The sequence below is a fragment of the Andrena cerasifolii genome, chromosome 7 (assembly GCF_050908995.1).
Source record: "Andrena cerasifolii isolate SP2316 chromosome 7, iyAndCera1_principal, whole genome shotgun sequence".
NCBI lineage: Eukaryota > Metazoa > Arthropoda > Insecta > Hymenoptera > Andrenidae > Andrena > Andrena cerasifolii.
Genome location: NC_135124.1, coordinates 14,800,373 through 14,820,120, shown reverse-complemented (window position 1 = coordinate 14,820,120; position 19,748 = coordinate 14,800,373). Strand labels below are relative to the sequence as shown.

General features: G+C 49.8%; 2 protein-coding genes across 2 annotated transcripts in view; one reads left to right on the top strand and one right to left on the bottom strand.

The window, feature by feature from the left end:
* The window catches only part of LOC143371400 (uncharacterized), a 149,173-nt gene that overhangs the window by 76,072 nt on the left and 53,353 nt on the right, over positions 1-19,748 (top strand). The gene's annotated exons all lie outside the window — the stretch shown is intronic.
* On the bottom strand, positions 12,174-16,896 carry LOC143371196 (uncharacterized). The gene is made up of 5 exons (XM_076816146.1): positions 16,795-16,896; positions 16,031-16,392; positions 14,854-14,935; positions 14,393-14,771; positions 12,174-13,021 (listed from the first exon to the last, which is right to left on the bottom strand). Exons 1-5 carry the CDS (start codon positions 16,894-16,896, stop codon positions 12,651-12,653), a joined length of 1,296 nt encoding a protein of 431 aa, XP_076672261.1. The 3' UTR covers positions 12,174-12,650.

Sequence of the window (19,748 nt, the reverse complement as noted above, 5' to 3'; positions counted from 1 at the left end):
TTATCAAGGAAGTGGGGCCCACCTGTCGTCACCTCGCAGCCTCCTCCATTCACCCGTTCACCGTTCGCCGTGGAGACGGTGCATCGCGCGCGTCCGCTCGCATCTGACCCGCTGCACAACACGTGCATTAGATACTTACGGATTGTACATCGGGCTGCACGGAAGGGGTTACGGTAAAATACGAGCCGACGATCTGATGGATGATCCCGCGAGGAACGCGGCTGATAAGATTTCTGATATTTTTCATTGCCTCGCGAGGAAATTGATCGCCGCGAGGATCCCAACGGCTGCTCAAACGTTCTTCGGCTTATCTTTACAAACTGATTTGTACTAATTGTGGAAATCGTATTGGCCGCGCTTATCTCCTCCCGATTAAATCTACTCCTTTCTGTAGACTCTTTTCGGTCTGATAGGTCCGGCAAGAATGAATCTGTTAGTATCCGTGGAATAGAGGACTAATCGCAGCACCCATTCTGCGACGAGTGAGAACGTGACAGAATTCAAAGCAGCACAGTCGATTGAAGGAACCTTACCTCGAAAATTGTAAATTAAGGGAGTATTCTACCCAAAAATTCTATTTTTTTTGTTTGATTTTCAAAAATTTTAGGGTTTCGAAAATATGTCTCTAAAATATTAAGGTGAAATTCGAAAAACTCCCAGAGTTCTAGGGGCTTAAGGCCTTTAAACAGCTGTGATTTCGGTAACAATGTCCGGACTTGGTTACATCTAGTTCGGGCGATAACTACACTCATATAGATTAAAGAAATCATTGGTACTTTCGTTTCAGATGACTAAGACGACCCAAAATTCGTGCGCCCCATGGGGCCGGATTTTGAAGACATGACCTGCGCTTGGGCGTGTAACTTGTACAAATTTCAATATAATGCGTTCCAAAAATTTGTGTCGATAGTTGAAACACTACTAAATATGTGTGCAAAACCCCTGCCCTGTAGGTGCGATAGGTTTTCCAGAATTAATTTCCAAATATCACCTTCAAAAACGAGTGTCTAGACTAGAATACCCCCTTAAGCAGAAGGGAAACCTCGGCCCTTCCTTCCGCTCTTCAGCCTTGAATCAGGCCCGCTGCTCACCCATAATTATCTCAAGGTGTCGGTAAACATTCCTCTCGTTACGCCGGGACAAATAGCCGCGGCGTAAGGAAAGGGGAGCGTCTTCTGGACGGGCATACATCGCTCGTAATATATTGCTAATATTTCTCCCATTCTCTCCGGCTGCGGCTGGCAAGAATTATCGGCGTATCAACGTCCGTGTAACGTAACGATCGTATAACGAGGCGACCTGACAGGGCCCTCGCCTTCCGGGACAGTTGGATCCCGAAGTGGACGTGGCTCCAAAAACTATCTGCCTCGGATAAAGAGGAGGGGTGCAAGCGAAGGAGAAAGAGGGGCAGCGGGAGCGGCGCACGGGTTAGAGAGCGAGAGGAAACAGCGCCAATGCACGGCTGCGTAAATTATCTCCGCAGTGTGTATTTACCCGGAGATTTACAAGCGGGCAGCGCACGTTTGATTTACACGCCCGTGCGCCCGTAGCCCCGCTGAAACCGGCTAAAAGGGTTCTGCGGGTGAAATATGCAACAGGATGCGCTGCGCTGGGATCCTCGGACTGCATCCACCGGAATCGTCCTCCGTAGGAGCTGGCCTCTCGCGATTCCGCGCACCTGCGCTCTGGCCCTCGATACCGAGCTCTCTTTCGGCCAATTACGATCGAAAGGGACCACGGCCTGCTCTGGGTGGCAAGCTAATGGGTGCTTTCGATGATCTGTTGACGGCAGATGATGATCTTGCGAGGGAGTCATTCCACGCGAACTCGGACAGACTTCGGAGTTAGTTTTCGTAGATTGCTGAAATTCGAATATGGTGTAGTCTTTAGTGATACTTAAACGTACCTCGAATGATTTTTCAAAATTTTGAAAAATGTCGATTTTACAGCTGTTCGAAGTTAAGTGCTAACTTTTTTTCAATACATTATAGCTGTGGAAGTAGTAAACGGATGGAGATGAGCTTTACGGTGCTTATAGAGAAGACATTGAAGTTTTAAGAAAAAATTATTTCAGTTTAAAAAGAAAATTTGAACCATTTTTGTGCAATTATTTTAAACAAATGCAGGATTTCAGCAATCTGCAAAAACTTACTCCGAAATCTGTCCGAGTTCGCATGGAATGTCGATCGGGATATTAATGTTTGGATTAAAATCTTCGGACGTTTCTTGACCGCCACCATATGCTCGCAATTTGTAATCGTCCCATGCAGCGTACAGGTAAGACGGCTGGCACTATCGAGAGCAGAGCTTCGGTTTACCTATCCTCGTGAATGGTAGACAACGAACGCCAATCCCTTCTGATGATCCATCAATCGTCAATCCAGCAGCGGTGATATGGGCATGGGCCAGACGGAGCAGAACCAAAAGGCATGATAGCGGGAAGGGATGAGGGTTGGCTCGGGGATACCAGTAAACGGCGACCGTTCATACACCGCCCGGCTATGAATCGTCCGAGCGTGAGATCGTAAAGTCCTCCTTATCATCGCCTGCATCTTAATGCAGGGTAGGTACATACCTTACGTACTGCTGTTTGCCGTGCACACACGTGCGTCCGCGCGAGCATATAGTAATCGTACGCGTACGTTATGACGTTCCACGGGGCGGCGGAGTGGACGATAGAGAAAGCGGAGGAGGAAGGACGAGGAAGGTGGCCGAGGACGAGGAGAGAGCGGCCCGCGAAAAGGAGAGAGACGAGGGAGGAGCACTCCCTATGCAGAGCCAGCAGGCCTTGCACAGGTGTCCGACGCCTCAAACAACATCTTTATACCCCGCTCTTAAGCCCTAACCAGCTCGCAAACGCGAGCCTTAATATATTTCCCCGCGTGCTTTGATGTGTTACTCGCTGTTGACCCGGAGAAGCTGCAGGTACCAGTGGCGAGCTACTTGGTGTGATTTATTATAGACTCGTCATAGATTACCTGTACTAACGGCCATCGACTGCTACGGTCATCAGTCACCGACTTACTGATACTATTGTAATACAAAGAAACCATGTCGGATTCCCGAAGACCGATGCTCGAGCCCCTTGAAATCCTCGAAACGGTTCGCAAACGTCTAATCGCGAGCGTAGAACGCAACGAAGGGGCTCGTTCGGCATTCCGAGTGCTCCCAATTCCACGGAACGGTCCCGGCCGTTTGGCGACCGATCGACGTTCCGCGCCGCCTTACCCCGAGACACACGTATCATCCCCCTGGCCCCGGGACCGCGTTCCACAGGCCGTCCAAAAAACCGTCCTCGTCATCGTCGCGTATCCCCCGAAGATAGCGCATTCAAATAAAGGCGAGGCACTCGTGGCTGGTGACAAGGCCTGACGCTAGCCTCTTTTGATGTCGCCGCCTCGGTCGGCATCTGATTAGCATCCGCCGTACCCCCCTCTGTTCCTCCACCCCCGCAGCCAGCCGAGAAGCCTGCTCCTCGAGGCTGCTTCCTCCTGCGCGACAAAGTGGTAGAACGGAGAGCACGGCCGGGATTCGAGGTCGTGACGGCGGCAAAGAGACGTCGGAGAAAGAGAGAGGAGAGTCGAAAGCCCGCGATGTCACCGCGCGACTGTTGACTGAGCCGTGTCTCCTCGCCCGTCCATCTAGCCGCGTCTCTAACCTTCCGTCCCGACCGGCCGAGGGACGAAGAAGAGGAAGAGTCGGTGAAGGAAGCTAGCGGCTGAGTTATTCTTGCCGTGGTCGCTCTCCTTCTCTCTTTCCCCTGTGCACGGAGCCTCGGCGACATCATTTAAATGTCCCTTTGCGGATCGTCCGCGGCTTTTTCGTCCCTCATCTCCGAGAAGGCCACGGCCCCCGCTGGCGGGTATACGAGCGGAGGCCTAGAGATTCAGCTGGCGTGCGATGAACAGCAGCATAGGTAGTTAGAGGTCGTGGCTTTTCACGTGTACACGTGTCCCGTGTAACGCGTATTAAGGAATTAAAAGTCCGTGCTCTTAATACACGTGTAGGTACACGGATTATAAGTACACGTGTACTTCTGTTCACGGATACCCGCGTAGTTCTGTTCACGGATGCCCGTGTAGTATTTCTATTATACGTGTGCACGTGTATTTAAATTGGTTCGTCGCGATTAATTTTGCGATTGCTTAGTTGGTATAGGGTCAACCATCCAGTAATTCACCGCATACCAGTGAATGACCATTAGGCAAAGAAATGTCAATTATAAATTTAAACATTATTATATGTTTATAAATGGAGTTTAGTTGCACTTTTAATATCCTATATTTTTAGTTATGCGTATTAAGCAAACATTAATAAGTACAATTCTTATTAAAAGTATGCGGTCATTTACTGGGCTTCTACACGTTTTGCATTTTATAATTTTTTTTTTTAAATTACGATAAGAATACTTAATTACGGGTATCCGTGTATTAAAAATTACACGGATTGAAGTTCGGATACGTTTACTACACGTGTATGTAAATACACGTGAAACAGGGACCTCTAGGTAGTACACAGCGGTGGCGAGGTTTTCCTTGATCCCTCGAAAGTGTTCGCACGATCCGTCATCCTCTGCGAGACGTGCCCCAGTAACTAGCACGCGTGCTGCTGCACTACTCGCGTCTTCGTTGACGAATCGCGCGGCGGAGTGTTTACGCTGCAAGACATCCCGATAGGCTTCTCGGAAATATCCGCACTCCGGCAAGAGAGGCACCAGCTCGTGCATCTGTTCAAGGAGGATTTGATTTGGGTTCGATTTGTCGGCCGGGCATTCTAGCTCCTTTTTCCGGTTCCGACGAAAAAGGAGGCCGGTCGAAAAAGACGCCGATGCGTTGCCGGGGTCCGGTGTGTACGAGTCGCGGATGCCGCGCGCTCGCTCCTCGCGTTCCAAGTAGGGTGTAATTGCCGCCGTTGACGGAACGACCGCGTTCAGAGCTTGTCCCAACATTGCGGCGTGCGCTTGTCAACGTTCATAAGTTATGAAACGGCGGATAAGGGCCTGCCGAGTCCCTCCGCGGGAGAGGACGCACGAAAAGGGACGGCGACAAAGCGGAGGAACGAGGAGCAACGAGTGGAGAGGGAACAGGCCGGCCGACAAGGGGTACGAGAGGGAGGGAGGACAGGGAGGACATAATTGCTGGTGGATTAATGAGACGGCATAATTGCACGATAATCGACGATCGTTTTATTAGGCGACCGGGGACCACGGACTGGAACTGCACAGAAGACACCGCTCCGCCGTGGTCGCATATTATTATACGGAGACGCGGTGCTCCTCTGCTCGGAGTAGGTATGTCTGGCTGGTCAGAAATGACAATTACCGAAGATCCTGCTAAACGCGCGCTCCCTCCCCCTCGGACCTCTGCAACCCCCCTGTTTCGAGCGGCCATCCTTGGAATGCGATGTCGTTCCTCCGCGCAACGAGCGTCGTTGTACCCGCTTGTAAAATCTGGTGGTCCCCTGTCTTCCTCGTGGCAGTTCCCATCGAGAAAGTGTCCCCCGGATGAAATCCAGGGCGCTCGTCAACGCATCTTATCCTTCTTTTACGGCCGAGGGCGGTGCTCTGAAAGAACGCCTGATATTCCAGCCCGAGCCTTTTCTTCCCGCGAGACGTCCACCTCTGGGATCATCAACCGCTGCCTGGATCTTCCTAGGGAAAAAATCTCCTCGACACCGCTTCTCTGGCACCTCCAGGTTCCCCGAGAAAATGGAAATTTAAAGAGCAGCGAGAAAGTGAGCGGCACCGGGACACAGGTCCCTCGACAAATCGTCGATCCACTTAGGATCGCCCGATGTCCAGTTTGCGGCCCTGGGAGACGTTCGCCGTGGGAGGAACAGACAAGATCTCTCGCGATCGAGACGCATCGCGGAGGGAAGAGGAAAGGAATAAGGAATAAGGATCAGCGGGTGCCTTCGCGGCGGGCTTGGATGATTGAAAAAAATATCCGGCAGGCTGTCGTTGAGTCGTCCGGTGGCGGAGGTTTCGTTGGACCACTGGATCTCGGCCGCTAGCGGGATAACGTGGTCGGGTTCTCTGTGAACGCGCGCGACGTGGTCGGCGGCGCTTTTGCCACGATGTAGATTTGTTTGCATTTAAAAATCAAATCGACCGCGGCGTCCACGTTCCCCGTCCCTGCCCCTCGTCCGTTGCCACGGCCCTCCTTACCATTCCCGTAGCTGCAGGCCCAGGCTCCGTTCTCTTCTTTTCTCGGTAGGATCGGCGATGCTGCCGGGAAGGTTGGTATGCATGGATCCACCGTTGGAACATAGCTTCCTCCCGGTTCTCGTCGCCGCCTCTCCGTTCCTCTCGCGGCCGCAGCTCCGTTGCCTCTCAGTCGGGGACAATGCACGCCAGTTTTTGCGTCGTTTGCTTCCACCGAGCCCGCCGAGGACGATGGATCTGCTTGGACTCCGGCTACCATCTCGTTTTCTTCCTCCCTCTTCTTCGTCCTCTTCTTCTTCGTCCTTCTCCTCTCGCGACCACCTCCACCTCCCCGCCTTTTTCATCCTCCCGTCCTCGTCCGGCGTTCTACGAGCGCGAGCGGTCGCTCTCCCTCTCGCCCTTCTCCGCGGCTCCCCTTTTTCTTACCAAGCCGTCGATCGCCCGCTCTCTAACCCACCCTCGCGTACAATGAAACCGAAAATCTTCTCCGGCACCCGGGGAATGCGGCGCATGATTACCTACATCGAACCGGGGGCCGACTTGGAAGAAGGGCCGCGCGTAGCCTCTCTCCTCGCCAACACACCGCGCGCCACTCTTCCGCTCCGAGGACCAGCGACGATTCTTCGTGGCTGTCGCGCCGCGAGACGAGACCACGATCGATCGTCGGATGCTGGACGCGTTAGGTGCCTCGATATTTGATATGTAAACGAGGAGCCCGCTGGTACCACGGATCGCCAGGAATTCGGAGTCGCTGAATGTCTAGCTGAAACATCGAGGACACGCAGAGTCGCAAGAGAGCTGAGAGCAAATTCGAGCTTCCAAAGAATAGTTCAGAAGAGTAGACACCGCACAGTCACGAAAGAACGCTTGGACATTTGTACCCACACGAGATCAAAGTACAGGTGTCTGTCGTCCCTTACACCCTTCATCGAAGGAATTAAGCGCACTTCCATGAACATTCCGCTCCTCTGTCTCCGGATGTTCTTCGAACCTTGGCAGAAGCTCATCGAATTGAATCAGCCAGCATTAAGTCGGTTTATACCTAAACGTTCGAGATGAAACGTATCGGGAACAGATATATTAAGCCTGTCAAGGCTGGGCGGAAAGGCTGCACGATCATCGGGACTGGGAACAAACGCCAGACGCGAGACGGGACCGCTCGTAGTCTTCTTTCATTCACGACGTCGTTGGGTGCGGCGATGAAGCACGCGACAGCTCTCCTGTCTCGTGACCGTGAACCGTTAACGTCTCAAGGAACTCAGTCCGCGAACAGTCGCATCCTGCCCGCCGAAGTCTAGGATCGTCGGTCGATAGACAGGGCTCGAGCCGGTTCCGCTCGTGAAAAACCGTTCGTTATGCCGCAGAGTGCTTTGTTAGCGGCGAAACGTACACATCCACTCTCTGAGATCGAGAGACTAGGTGAAATCAGTGGTGCACCCAGAGGAGGAGGGCCGAGGCCCTCTGACACCCCCATAGAAAAAGGAAAAAGGTGATTAAGGGGTTATACCTAGTCAGACGGCCGAAAAGAGGCGAATATATGTGAATTTTTTTTGAAGAAGCGGAAGCGTATATTTTTACAAAACTTTTTGTGCTTAAAAGAGCAACATTTAAAGAACGTTTGGTAATTTTTTCGTAGAAAAATATTTACGTTTATAATAAAGTAACAACCGACATCCAAGAAGCTTTTTTAAAAATTTGTTTTTTCGTGCAAAAATCACGCGAAAAAATCATGATTTCAACTATAAATAACCGCCATTTTGTTTTAAATTAATATTTCGGAAAATTCTCTCCGTCAATTGGAGGATACATTAATATACTAACGAAATCTTTTTTGTTTTTAGATTTTAGATAATCTGGTTCCCAATGGCAGTGCTCACCGCAAAAGCAAATTTTTAAAAATGCATCTTGGTTGTCTATTGTTACTTTATTCTAAACTTAAATATTTTTCTACGAAAAAATTACCAAATGTTCTTCAAATATTGCTCTTTTAAACGCAGAAAGTTCTGTAAGAATATATGCTTCCGCTTTTTAAAAAAAAAATCACAAACATTCCTCTCTTTTCGGCCGCCTGCCTAGGTATAACCCCTTAATGTAACCGCGACTGAGGTAATTCAAGAGCTTTGTAAGAATAAAAGGAAACTCGATTTTCTTCGTTAAACAAATTCGTACAATAATTTAATGAACAATATTTTTATTCTTCCAACTCGGCTCCCTCCAAGATTAAATCCTGAGTGTGCCACTGGGTGAAATAAAAGTGAGGAAAGGAAGGAAATCGGTTGCATGGAGAAGGAACTATTTCAAAGAGTAGAATATCTCTACCCTTCGATATCTCCGCAAGTACTAACTCGAATTTTACATCGGCGGTCCTCAATGCTCAAAGCCACCTTCCGCTGATCCCGAGTCCCTCTATCAACGATGACGCAACGAGGCATGAAGCCGGTTGATAAAGCCTCCCTCGACCCCCGTCGTCCAGGCGCAATGACATCGGCCATCGGGCAGTGGATGCGGACGCGGTTTATGCAGCCGAGTGCAATTATGCGCGTCCCCGGGACGGCAGAAAAAGATGACGGATGCGGTTGGCGCGAGCGACGCACCCTCTCGCGCAGCCGGAAAATATGAAATTCAGATTCGCAGCCGCGGCGCTGGGATTTTTGCCGGGATTTCGTTGACTTAATTTCATATCCAATTAGATCGCGCTGGCTGGCGGGAAAAAGCCGACGACCGGCTTCTCTCCTCGCCCCGGCCACCTAAATTTATCGTTGTTCGATCGTTTCATCTTACGCTCGCTTACGGAGGAAGTCGCCGCGGAGTAGATCGTTAAAGCAACGTCAGATTATCAACGACGATCCTCTCAGTGGCGGTTTAATGGCTTGTACCGTGGTACACTTTGTAACGCTTTTTAACGAGCGCCTGCGAGTCTCGCTTTTAGTCAGCCTAGCCACGGCATAAACAGCGTAAAGCGTTCTTGGGGGATTCTTATAATTAATGAGAATTAATAATAACGTCCCTCCCCCCGTTGCGATCTTAATTGCAATGAATTCCTGATTCGCCTGTCTACCAGCGGTGCACGTGAATATACCCCTCTCCCCCACCGCGGGATTACCCGGCTGGTACCCATTTTCTTCCCTCTATTATGAATTAAATGCGCGTTAACTTTAGACGTTGTTAACGATTAGGATCAAGGGTCGCGCTAATTAAAGGCATAACCGCCGGGTCGCTCGTCGTATAATTCCGACGTATATTCTAGTAAATAAGACGTATCGCGGTAATACCCGCTCCTCCTGTTACGTGTTCGATCAATTTTATACGGCGTTAGCTTCGAACACCGGAATATTTACCGCAACCCCCCCAAACACCCCGATCCGAGGATTTCGTGGGCGCGATAAAATCGCCTCGGAAGTGGCGGTGCTTCTCGCCCATTTGTATCATTATTATGGATATCCTGTTATTAAATACTGATTACAAGCTGCGGTCGTTGAGCAGCGTCAATATCGCAGATTCAATGGTCGACGATAATTTGATATTACACGTGTACTACATACAGTTTGATATTAGAATGCCGCGATCGCCCACCCCCCGTCTGATTGTTGCACAGTGCCGAGGAAATTCCACGACGCGGCGGGAAACTTGCATAATGGAAGAATTTGCCTAATGCAATAACGGGACCGTCCGCGGAAGAAGAGAGGGGCGGCTGGGAGAATGGGGCACGTAGCTCGATTTCGGCTTCACGGGTCGCCGATTAACCAGAAGAGGCGATGAAAGAGTTCGATGAAATAATGACGGGACCGGGTTGATAAATAGTACGCCTCTGCCTGTGCTTCAGGGGCGGAGTGAGGCAGGTGGAAGGGGGCTGTTGGGGCCCTACGGGGCCCTCGCTAATGCCAGCCAAGGGTAGACAGCTATCAAAAGCCCGTATTTAAATATTATCAATGAAATTACAGTGCTCAATGCTCGCGAGGGCTGCTCGGTCATTACCGGCTGGCAATTCGGCCTCTTTAATCGCCGTTGTCAATACTAATCGACATCGTCGTTATTTAATATTCCTCCGCGCGTTTTTTCCTTTTTTCGTTGGCCAGCCGCCCTCTGCCTCGTCCACCAGGAGGGCTGCTTGAATTTATCGGACATTAGCCCGTCGTACGTGCTTCGTAATTCTTCGTTGTGTTCCCACGGGATCAGAGGATCCGGCGAGCTCACCTACATTTCGTAGCTCCTTCTACAGGGCCGTAGGAAGATAGCTTCCCCATTTCTATCTGTAATTTCGCAAGTAGAGCACGTCAAAGCCGCTGTCTGTTTCTATTCAAAAAACAGCAAACGTGGAAAAAGGAGGAGCGATCGGCGAGGAGAGAGACACTCGAAGCTCCCTGCAACTTTCCACGTGGAAAGGAGTACATCGTAATTACAGAATACAACGAAACATCCAGCGGATTAGCCGAGGCAGTTGGCCGTTTTCATCGCGGCAGAGCCGTCATAATAACCGCGCGTTCGCAATTAGAAACCAGCCGCGGTTAAATAGTACGTATCTGGTATCTGCTTGCCGTTCCTCGGTCATTAGCATACACCGTCGAATAGAGCAGCGATAGTGGGCGAGAATAATTAAAGCCGCCCGATCGCTATCTGCATAATGAAATGTTGCCGTGACTAGACGTTAGGCAGATCGCAGACCCGTCGGGCATAATTAGGCGAGAATTATGGGGGCGAAATGCCGCGTGTGTATTAAAATCGCGTGGCCCCGAAGCGTCGCGTCAAAACCGTGCCGCGGATAGGTTTTTCCACCGGCCTGGCGAATTGCGCGCTTCCTACTCGCGCCTCTGTGACTCACCTCCGGCGAAATTGCAAGGTTTGCCGCACTTTCGACACCTTTACGTAACCCCTTTATGAATATTATTGCTACAAGACCGCGAAACGTTCGAGCGAGCCACGTCGAAGGCTGCGCGTGAATATGCAGGAGCCTCGAATTTCCAACGGAGAAGCGCGGAACAAGTTGCCTTTCAGTTTTAACCGGGATTATGTAAATCGCGGGCAGATTTCTTGCTACGGATTCGATTGGAGTGTCTCTAGCTACCAACTGCACGGGACGCATCGTGAATTCGTGAATAGAGATGGAAAAACGTGGCCGGGAGGCGACATGCGCGGCGGCATCGTCAAAGAGTTGCACGCGGAGGCTCGCGAATCACAGATGCAATCAGATAAAGGACGGTTCCTCTCGGATTACCGTATGCGAGCCCCTGCTGTGTCCGCGCACCTTAAAGTACCATTCTCACGTGCGGCGACACAAGCGGAGCCCACGTGCTCGAGATACAGTTGAGGCCGACGGGCAACCTGGGCCCCGTATTATCAGAATCAAATTATATAATGTACCCTCGGCGAGGATTCCACGGGGACAGGTACCCTCGTTTAGCGGCGGGGACCATGGGAGCCTCGACAGTGAGAGGATGAAATTATATTTGCTGGGAAATGGATATCTCAATGCGATATCGACTTGAAGGGTAAGTAAAAAGAACGGGGAATGTCGCAAAGCAGCTTTGCGCGAGAAAATTAAATGTTTTGTTCCAGTGCAGAGTGGATATTACTTGTTTTTAACCAGTATACCAAAACTTTAACGTTATCTTATTTGAACTTTATAACCCTTTGTGATTTGACAGTTGCGTAGTCCCACTTGCCAGCAATAAAATATGCTACTAATCGCAAAATCACGAATAATGGACATTCCTCGTTTTTTCCCCTTACCCTTCGAGTGGAAATCTAAAGATGCTGCCTAGGTACTTACGACAGACAGCTACAGCCGACTATTCTACTTAATTTCTAAAAGCGCATTCTCAGTTGAAGATGGTACCGCTATGGGAGCGTCGATTTGTCCACGTAGCTTCGATTAAAACAATCACCCCCGAAGGGCGTCACGCAAACGAATTCGTCCAGCAATCACGAGCAGTCACGTTCGAGCAATACCGAACAACCACTGTGATTATATACGAGGCAGCCTGACGACGAACCTATGTAAGATGAGCTTAGCTCCGTAAGCCAGCTGGCCGCGTCGCGTACAAAAGCAATCCGAATCGAGGCAGTCCAGCCTGGAATTAATCGGGCTTTTGTTCCGCGGCAGGGTGCTTATTAAGGCGCAGTCCTTATTAAGCTCCATAGGCATGCAAACACGGGCGAGATCCACGCGAATGGATCAATCGAACGGGAAAATCCAACCACTTCAAAATCGCGATCGTAATTATGAACTCTATTAAAGGCGAACGTGACTGGCCGGTGAGCTGGGATTTTCGTCGGAAATTGTTTAACTTCAGGTGTCCGCGACGTAATTTATGATTTCTCGCCAACGAGCCTTTCAAAGAAACGAAACATCAAGGAGGCTGCAACTCTTTTATGACAAATATCACAGGTGTCCCTTGAAACACTGGCTTCACAGATCTCTTCCCTGGCAAATGCGAATTAGACTCGAGAGACAGAGGTTGTAATTGATTAGCATTCAGGTGCCACGCAATCAGGAATTCTTGGTAGCAGAGTTGAACGAGAAGTTGGAGGATCTCGGTCGGAAGAACACGATCTGAGTGATCGAATCTGAGAATCTACCCTCGATCCTCGTCCTTGGCGTATTTCGAATGGCCGTGGAGCACTTGTGGGCCCTTAGCTGGTACCGTTCGCCGTACTGGCGTCCGCAGCAGTCACACTTGTAGGGCTTCTCGCCGATGTGGCCGTAGATATGCTTGGCCAGCTTCGTCTTCACGCTGAACCGTAACTTGCACAGGTCGCACTCGAACCGTTTCACGCCCGTATGACGGTACCTGTGGACCTTGAGGCCCCACGATCTTCTGTAGCACTTGCCACAGTCCTCGCACTTGTACGGCCTCACTCCTGCAAGCCAGAAAGAGAACGGTAATCAGTATCTTCCTAATAAACTTCGCAACGAAGGCTATAAAAGCTAGAGCTTGCGTTTCAATTAATTTCGATCCACCTATAACAGTACCCAACGCCGATTCACGCCAAAGAACAGCGACAAAGCCTGATAATAAATGCAAAGGTTCCGCTGCCGGCTTTACAACGAAACGCTCCATATAACACGCAATACGAATATCAAGGTTATCTTTATTGTATCCACGTGTTCATGAAACAAGGATCCCTTTAGTACCCGTCAGCCACCGAGAACGGGCTACTGCGAAGGCCGAGGGCGCCAGGGATGTTAATTGGCAGCCGTGTAACACTCTTAAGCTCCACGTTGCTGGATTTTCTAATTAAGGATACTGGGCAATCGTTCCTGTTTGAAATGAAGCATTTCTGTTTCAATTAATTGCAAAGAATCAAATTGAAACTGAGTCTTGTTCTTTGGCATGGAGTTTATTATCATCAAAAGCTTTAAAAAACTTGTTTGTTTAGTCAAAAATATGTATTATACATGACGCTACAGATGGATCATTAAAGAGGCTTTTTAAAAAATGTTTCTTTTGTTTTGCAGTGATAACTCAGAAACGGAGGTTCCAATCGATTCAAAACAAATTCGAGCATCTTCTCAAAATGAGTAGTTTCTGACCTCACCTAAATTAAAGTTAATGAAAACTCTTATTCTTTGTGAAAAGAAGCTGAAACCCCATTGAGACCCCATTGATGAGGTTTTATCATCCCCCAAGGCCCAAAAGGTGAGGTCTCAGTTTCTTTTCGTAAAGAATAATAGCTTTCATTAACTTTAATTTAGGTCTGGTCCAAAACTACACATTTTGTGAAGATGCTCAAATTTCTTTTGAATCGATCGGAACCTCCGTTTTTTAGTTATCACTGCAAAACAAAGGAAACATTTTTTTAAAAAGCCTCTTTAATGATCCTTCTGTAGTGTCATATATAATGCATATTTTTGACTAAACAAACAAGTGTTTTGAAGCTTAGGATATTAATAAACTTCGTGCCAAAGAACAAATCGCAGTTTCAATTGGGTTCTTTGTAATTAATTGAAACAGAAGTGCTTCATTTTAGACAGGAACGACTGCCTAGTACCCTTAATACAACCGCCAGTTAAGCGTAGCTGGAGGAGAGGCGTGTAACGGCCCCGCCGCCTCTTATCTGCGATTTTTATGTCTCAATACTGGCTCGAATTTATATGAGAAAGCAAAAACCGCGACGGAGGGGCCGCGGGGCCCACCAGTCAGTCTCGTGTTAAGGAGCAGTTCTCCCCGCGTCTGGGAGCCGCGTTTTCCGCGCCTCGTGTGAGAATATTCACATTGGACACGGTCTCACCGTAGTGCGAGAGTATGTGGTGCTTGAGGGCGCCTTTCAGGTGGAAACGTCTCTTGCAGATGTCGCACTCGAACCTTCTGACGCCCGTGTGCGTGAGTTTGTGGGTCTTCAGCACGGAGGAGCGTTTGAACTTGGCGGGGCAAAGGTCGCACTCGAACGGCAGGTCCGCGGTGTGGACGATCATGTGCGCCCGGAGGCTGCTGGGCCTCAGGAACCTCTTCTTGCAGATGGAGCACTCGAACGGCTTCACGTTCGTGTGCATCAGCTTGTGGTCGCGGAGGCTCTGCCGATGGAGCAGCTTCTTCTTGCACACCGTGCACTCGAACGGCTTGCGCTTCGAGTGAGCTTCCGACCGGTGCTGCTTCAACTGCTCCTTCTCCTGCAATCCCAGGCGAGATCTCGCGAATACTTGGCATATGTTCTTTAACAAAGTTATAGATTTATTCCACGCGTATGTTTACCTGAAATCGTAGCTGACAGTGTCTGCACGCGAAGGCTTTCAACGTCTCGTGCACCTGCAGGTGATCCTTGAGCGCCGATGACCTAGAAGCATGGTTCACCCTCAGTTAGAATTAAAGCGCGACCGCGATCAGTGAATTGTGTTTCAAGTTTCTTTCGTTTAAGGGGTCATTCCTGTTAGCGCGCCGATAAATTCAGCGATTTTCAGGGATTTATTGCGACGAAAATAATTATAGTAATGGAATAAAACTCTTTTCTATTTATTAAACTACATTTCTACAGTAAACAGAAAATATAAAAGTAATACAATTATTGCTTTTCAAATGCTTTTGAAAGCGGTCTTGATGACATGTTTAAAAATTCGCGACTTCAGCTGTTAGACTTATCTGAACCCAAAAATCTAAACAGATTCTTGATCAGTATGTCTGTCGCTATCGCTCGGAATATAATTAGTGATTCATCTTCAAAATTAGCAAAAGGGCGGGCAAAATGCAAAAAAAAATGTTTTTTCGGCTTTCTTCTTTTGCTGTTTTCAATTTTAAAAGTAGGTTAGACTCAATGGAAATACTTGGTTGTGGTCCCTGCGAGAGTCGCAGGTGTGCAGAATAAGCAGTAAAATTTATAAAGCAATCGGTTGGCTGAATTTTGAGATTTTATCTTCACGACGTGGACAAATAACTTTTAAAAAAAAAACGCGTTCAAAGTTTTCATCTATAGAAGCCGAGTCTCTGTGCTCCCTACAAAATGCTTCTGCAGAAGCCAAAATAATCGGACTTTTTCCATGAAAATTTAACAGTACATTCTTGAGGATATGTACTTTCGAGAAATGTATTAAAAAAATCGATTTCTTCAACCGGTCTATCCGGAATGACCCTTTACAACAACTGTGTAACTGTGCCTGAAACTCTCTGCCACGAGAAATTCGAGATTCCAGAAATTCGCCGGAGTCTAGACCACGGCGCACCGTTCCGTCCATAATTCTCGGCGGTGAAATTAAGAACTCGTTAATTCCCGGCGAGCGCAGAGAAAGAGCTGTTGAGGCGCATTAACGCGGTGGGCCGCGTTGACGATGATTAATACACCGTCTGGGTAATACCGTTCGCTTCGTAATTAAATAAACGAGCAATTACTTCCGTACATTCGTACGAATTCCCGATAAAAAGGCGCACGTCCACCTACCGTGAAAACTGTTTCCTACAAACGCCGCACTGGAAGAGCTTGCCGTGGCTGTGCCCGACCATGTGCGTCTTGAACTCGGCCTCGTCGGGGAACTCGATCCTGCAGACGCTGCACAGCAAGCGTTTCCCGCTCGTCACCGCCCGCACGTACTCCTCGAAGTCGACGTATTCGTCGAGCGAGACGATTTCTGCCTTCAGCGACGCCAGGCATCCGCTGTTCGCCCCGAGTCTCCGTGGTGCCGCGGCAGCTTCCTCCGCGCGCAGCTTCCACTTGGAGCCCGCCTCGAAGGTCTCCTCCACGTGCAGCTCGTCGTTCGCCGAGAACTCCTCGATCTCGTCCAGCACCTCCGTTTTGATTTTCACCTGGGCGTAATTTCTTTTCGTGCGATTTCTGCCCTTTCGCGCTCACCGTGCGTGCTCGCGATGGCAATCGCGCGCCGCGATCTCCGCGGCCGTTTCGCGGACACGTAATGTATGCAGGATATTAGATAATTTCGCGCGCGGCGCGCTCGCGCTTCCGCGAGAAATGGCGGGGCCAGGGGAGGAGGGTACCGCGAGGAGGATAACGAAGTGTTACGTAAAAAAATGCGTTCGCGGGCTGCAACGGTGGAAACGCGTTTATATAATCAATTATGCAATTAGGCGGCGGGAGGAGATTTTTACGACGAAATAATAACCGCCCCGCGGTGCCTTAAGAGTTTTTTTATCGCCAGCTGCGCGCCGGCATAACCTATTCGCGGGGCTTGGCCATTGGCTATAACGTACTTCTTTGCATCGCTTGCAACGCTTCTGCGTCCCTATTATGTTCACCTCGCCGCGCTCCCCATCCTCCGTGCAATCGTTCCCATTCAGGTCGCTGTATCCCATGATTCCGTCGATAGATCGCCTGTTGGCGCTCTCGCGATCCAGCGAGAGGAAAATAGACGCGAGCGGAGAGCGAGAAACAATGGAGCAGCGGCAAAGGAGCTAGCTGAATCGCGTATGGCAGGGTCGAAGGAGGAATCGACTCGGGAAACCTTTTCCCACCGCTCGCTCTTGGGAGGCAATTACGGTACAGCTCCATTTCTGACAGTTTTTGAGTTACGACGTGTAATATATGTAAAAAAAAAGAATCTACATCGTGTGGTGCACGTCTGATGCAAATCCGATAACATATGAACGATTCATTGCATATTTTAGATCTGCACCCATTACTGGTTCGCGCGATGCGAATGCTTCAGATTTAAAAAATTAGCCCAAAATAGAAAGAAAAATCTTATCAGCTCAATGACTTCCAATTAGTGTTCTCCTTTTAATGTTAAGTGAAAACAGTAATTTTAAAAACAGTTTTTTCTAATTTACTTGAAGTTGATAAAGACGCAGCTGCACCCCTCTTCTTGCAATGTCCTCGATTCTTTCTCTCCCGTGTGATTTCCCTCGTCAATGACTTGGATGCTGCGGGTGAGGCCTGATTCATTGGAGGCGTTGATCCGAGGATATTTAATTAATTATTAAAATCGCAAAATCTGCTGGACGCTTTGCGCAAAGTGTCCCACGTAACGAAGAGAGCTGAGCTGCCGTTCGTAACTTTCCTCTGGCTATCAAGATCGCCCAAAGTCTTCGACCCGACCGCGCCATGACGAAAACGCTCGGATCCTGCAGCTTCATCGGCGGCGTTCGAGTGCAACAGTAATGTAACCGCGGCGCGGTGGCTTAATTACACAATCAGTGATCAGTTATGCCGTCCGCGAGACAAAGCGGAGCGAGGGGTGGGTCGGAGCGAGGAGGGAGGGGCGGGGGATCGCGTGTAAAGCAGATTTGTATCCCTTAATTACGAGACTTGTTACCGAAGCGGCGCAAAAGTATCTTTATTGCCCCGTAAAAGGCGAATAAAAGCTACAATGAGACATAACAACCACGCACGAAAATTGAGGAAGCTTAAGCTAATACAAGTAATTAGCGTGGAGTGACGTGGAGTGCGGAGTACCAGCCGGGGTATAATAATCAGAGCGATGCGCAGATACATAGGTATTGTGGCCAAAAGTGCGCCGGCGCTCGCTCGTCTGTAAACTCATAAATAATTATCTCAATATTCGTGAAACGATCTACCAGACGAACTGGCTAATTAATTAGAATAACGCGGAACGTGTGTATGGTTCGCGTCGGTTGTGCCGCAACAGCGGTTCCCAAATATTCCTTCGTGCCTTCCTCGGCCGAGAAGTCGCCCTGCCTCGCCCTCCCGATTTCCTAATTTCCCTCCATTCTTCGATCTTAACAAGCCGCAGCTCGGCTCCGACTTGCTGCAGATACACCAGACACTCGAGGCACCCCTGCAACCTCCGCGAGACTCGAGGGAGCAGAGTCCGGGCGCGGCTAGTCGCCAAAATTCAGGCGCTCCTCGATTGGGAAACTATCGAAGACCGGAGGAGGGGGAGCGCACCGTTCGACCAGGATTTCCCCGTGACCAGAGACCACGGGTGGTTCGTGGCGGACGTTTCGAGGTCGCTGGACAGCCCGGCAATGGACGTCTAGGTGGACGAGGCAGGACAGGTACAGCGATAACGACAAACTGGCCCGAGAAAAACACCGGCCGAGCGATAAATCAGGCCTATTGCATTCCTAAGATAGCGGGCTGGCTGAAAGTCATTACGCTGGCAAAAGTAATTCCCAACTAAGTAAGTAAAGCAATAAATACATAATGCATCCGGCGAGTTTCCCACACGCGCTAGCGCGCGCTGCCCTCGCGGCAGCAGTTCCATGAAATCATGCATCAACGGGGACCACGCTGCGTGTCGCGGATTTATTTGCGCCGATCGACGCCGATCCGCGGATTTCTTTCGCAACCAGGTGGCCGGCGGGGTGCGCGCGGGGCCGCGGACCCGAGGGAGCGAGACGAGATGGTATCGAGGGAAATACCGATATCCAACGGGAGGATCGGGGCGGTGTGGGATCGAACGGTTTGGATTTCAATTAGCCGGGCAGCAACGCGCCGTTTTTACGATTAATTTCTCCCGGGCAACGCGGAACGATGGAATTTCGACGATCGCCAGAGGAGGAAGCGACTCCCGGCTAATTTATACAAACTGATATTATTTCTATTCTAAGTGGCGAACAAATCAAAACCTGGGAATCTCGATTTCCCTAATTAAGATTCCCCGGGAATCCCAATTAACCGATCCCTTTTTAATATTTCATGAGCTGCTCTCCGAGGAAAACCGGGCATTTGCATACAGCTCGAAATTTCAGCCGGTTTCTCACGCCGACGTAACGCGCGCAACCTTCTCCGCTCGGGCCGAAAGCGTCGGCGTTGCGCGTCTCATCGCTGCCTCGCTACGATCCTACTGAAATTCTCATTCTCCCTCGCCTTCCACTGCGGTGGTCCAATGGTAATCGAGCAGTGTTGTCGGGGAGCTTTGAAGAATCTCTAACAGCGGACGATCGCATGATCGATTCGCGCGAACCGGCTACCGATAACCGTCGCGCAAAGTCCTCCCGCCGAAAACTCGGGAGGAGACGCAGGCAGAGCGGTGTAGAAAGTAAACGAATGTTGCTCGTGGAAGGTGGAGCTGAAATGACCATCGAGCTCTCGCAGCAGCGAACGAGCGCGATGGAACTCGCGTAGTTTATCCGCGAGGCTGAGCCCCGCCTCGGCCGAATAATCGGGAAATTGAATAGGATGGAATGAATCTGGGCATTAACCAACTAATTATTGCGCGTGTGGATAGGATCGGTCGACGTCT